The 2,145-nt window shown below is 46.7% G+C and overlaps 1 protein-coding gene across 1 annotated transcript; it reads left to right on the top strand.

Moving 5' to 3' along the window:
- Window positions 1–296: 296 nt before the first annotated feature.
- Window positions 297–1,589, top strand: LOC125116439 (H/ACA ribonucleoprotein complex subunit 2-like). Its single transcript, XM_047761654.1, is given in 2 exon segments — window positions 297–972; window positions 974–1,589. Coding segments are annotated over 2 exon segments (663 nt in total). The 5' UTR covers window positions 297–684; the 3' UTR covers window positions 1,349–1,589.
- The last annotated feature ends 556 nt before the right edge of the window (window positions 1,590–2,145 follow it).

The following is a 2,145-nucleotide window of genomic DNA, read 5'->3' on the forward strand; positions in this document are numbered from 1 at the left end:
CTTTGCTGGGAAACTTTTCTGTCTGTTCAGCTATTCATGTTGGGAGGAGTGGGTGGTGCTCTGCTTATATCAGTCTCTAAAAGTTTTTACAAAAGCAGGTACACTGTTTCTTTTTACTGTTGCTGTTTATGTCACTAGCTCCCCTGAGAACCTTGTTTAGAGGAGGTGTCTTCTGGCTAAATACCATCAAATAATACCCCATTCTAATCTTATCCTGGCAGAAAGCTGAGACTGTTTTCATATAAAAAGTGCACTATTTTCATTAATATACATCACAGCTAAATGCCAGCAGGAAACAACACGTTATTAAAATATGCCTTTTGTGGAATTATTTGCAGGGTAATTCTAAAGGAGCTTTATGGTTTTGAAAAGGGCCTAGCAGTTGATTTAGGTTGTGGAAACTAAATGCAAGTGAAATTGCCATTGTGAAGTATCCTAACAGCCCTTTATAAAACCATCAAGCACTAAGTCACTAAGGCAGTGAACAGAGACTGGAAAAGTCAGAACAAGCCCATGCAGTGGATTCCTGGTTGCTGACAGGCTTTCAATGTTGGCTGACATGCTCACAGATACCATATGTGTGAATTCCTAAGCAAGCACCCATATCACCATTTTTTTAATAGCCACACCCATAGCACATGGAAGTTCCCAGTCAAGGATCACATCTGAGCCACAGCTGTGGCAATGCTGGATCCTTTAACCCACTGCACCAAGCTGGGGATCGAATCCTCACCTCTGCAGTACCCAAACTGCTGCAGTCAGATTCTTAACCCACTGCGCCATAGCAGGAATTCCCACATCACCATTTTTAATACCTACTCCAAGCAAAAGATCCTATTTAAAACACATTGCAGTTCTTGGGCACTTGATTGCCCAGTCGCTGCCATGACCAAAATAAAGGCAGATCCCAACAGGCCAGAGGCTCAGACAGAAGCATGCTGTGGGGAACATGCTTACAATGAACTGCTGGTGAAATCTGAACCCCACTGCGCACCCCCTGGCTTCTCGCAGACTTACGGGGAAGCTCTACAAATGCATCAAGAAAGCCATAAAGCAGAAGCAGATTCAGCGCGGGGTGAAGGAGGTTCAGAAATTTATCAACAAAGGCGAGAAAGGGATCATGGTTTTGGCAGGAGACACGTTACCGGTTGAGGTATACTGCCATCTCCCAGTTATGTGTGAAGACCAGAATTTGCCCTACATCTATATCCCCTCTAAGACGAACCTGGGTGCAGCTGCTGGCTCCAAGCGCCCCACCTGTGTGATAATGGTCAAGCCCCATAAGGAATACCAGGAAGCCTATGACGAGTGCCTGGAGGAGGTGCAAGCCCTGCCCCCACCCATGTGAAGGACTAAGGCAACACCCTGGGTACCTGCTCGGAAGCTGTTGGGCTGGTGGCAGGTCAGCTGGCTGCCCTCCTGCTGCCCACACTCACAGCATCTCTGTGGTCCCCCAAGGCACATATACCTTCCAGACAGCTCCAGCAGCTATTTCATGACAGCAAAGCCAGCATCTTCTCCATCAGTGCAGTTTCCTATTGAGCTTCAATGAAGATAGTTCCAAGAATGTGATGGGGGGAGTAAATGCTAAAACTAAAAGAATAAAAATAAAAATAAAACACATTGCTACAGCTCCAATTTGACCCCTAGCCTGGGAACTTCCATATGCCTTGGGTGTGGCCCTAAAAAGACAAAAAAATAAAGAAAAATTCTTTTTATCTTTTTCTAGGCTCTAGGGGCTAAGGCCATATGAGTCAAAGCACCCATATAATTTAATGAGACATTATCCAGAAAAAAAAATTAAACAAGCCCTCCCCTCCCATGGAAGTGGAAGTCTTCTCCAAAGGAGGTCTAGTGCCTCCCTCTGCAGGAAAATTTCTGATCTCTCCCCACAGCAGAGGCTGTGCAGCTACTCCACATTCAAGGACTCAGAAGCTAGAGATTCTACCTCAAGGCCAGAGGGAAACAGCATTGGTGAGAGCCCCCTGCAAGAAGGAGACGGCTCCCTGTTGGACCATCTCCCCCCGTCCCCTCCTGAGGTCCCTCAGAACACAAGCCTTCATCTCAAGTCTGAGAGGCTGGTACCCCAGCCTGGCACCCAGGGGCTCTGCAGAGACTTGATAAGACTGGTTTCAGCAGCTTAGC

The sequence above is a fragment of the Phacochoerus africanus genome, chromosome 15 (genome assembly GCF_016906955.1).
Source record: "Phacochoerus africanus isolate WHEZ1 chromosome 15, ROS_Pafr_v1, whole genome shotgun sequence".
In the NCBI taxonomy this organism is placed as follows: Eukaryota; Metazoa; Chordata; class Mammalia; order Artiodactyla; family Suidae; genus Phacochoerus; species Phacochoerus africanus.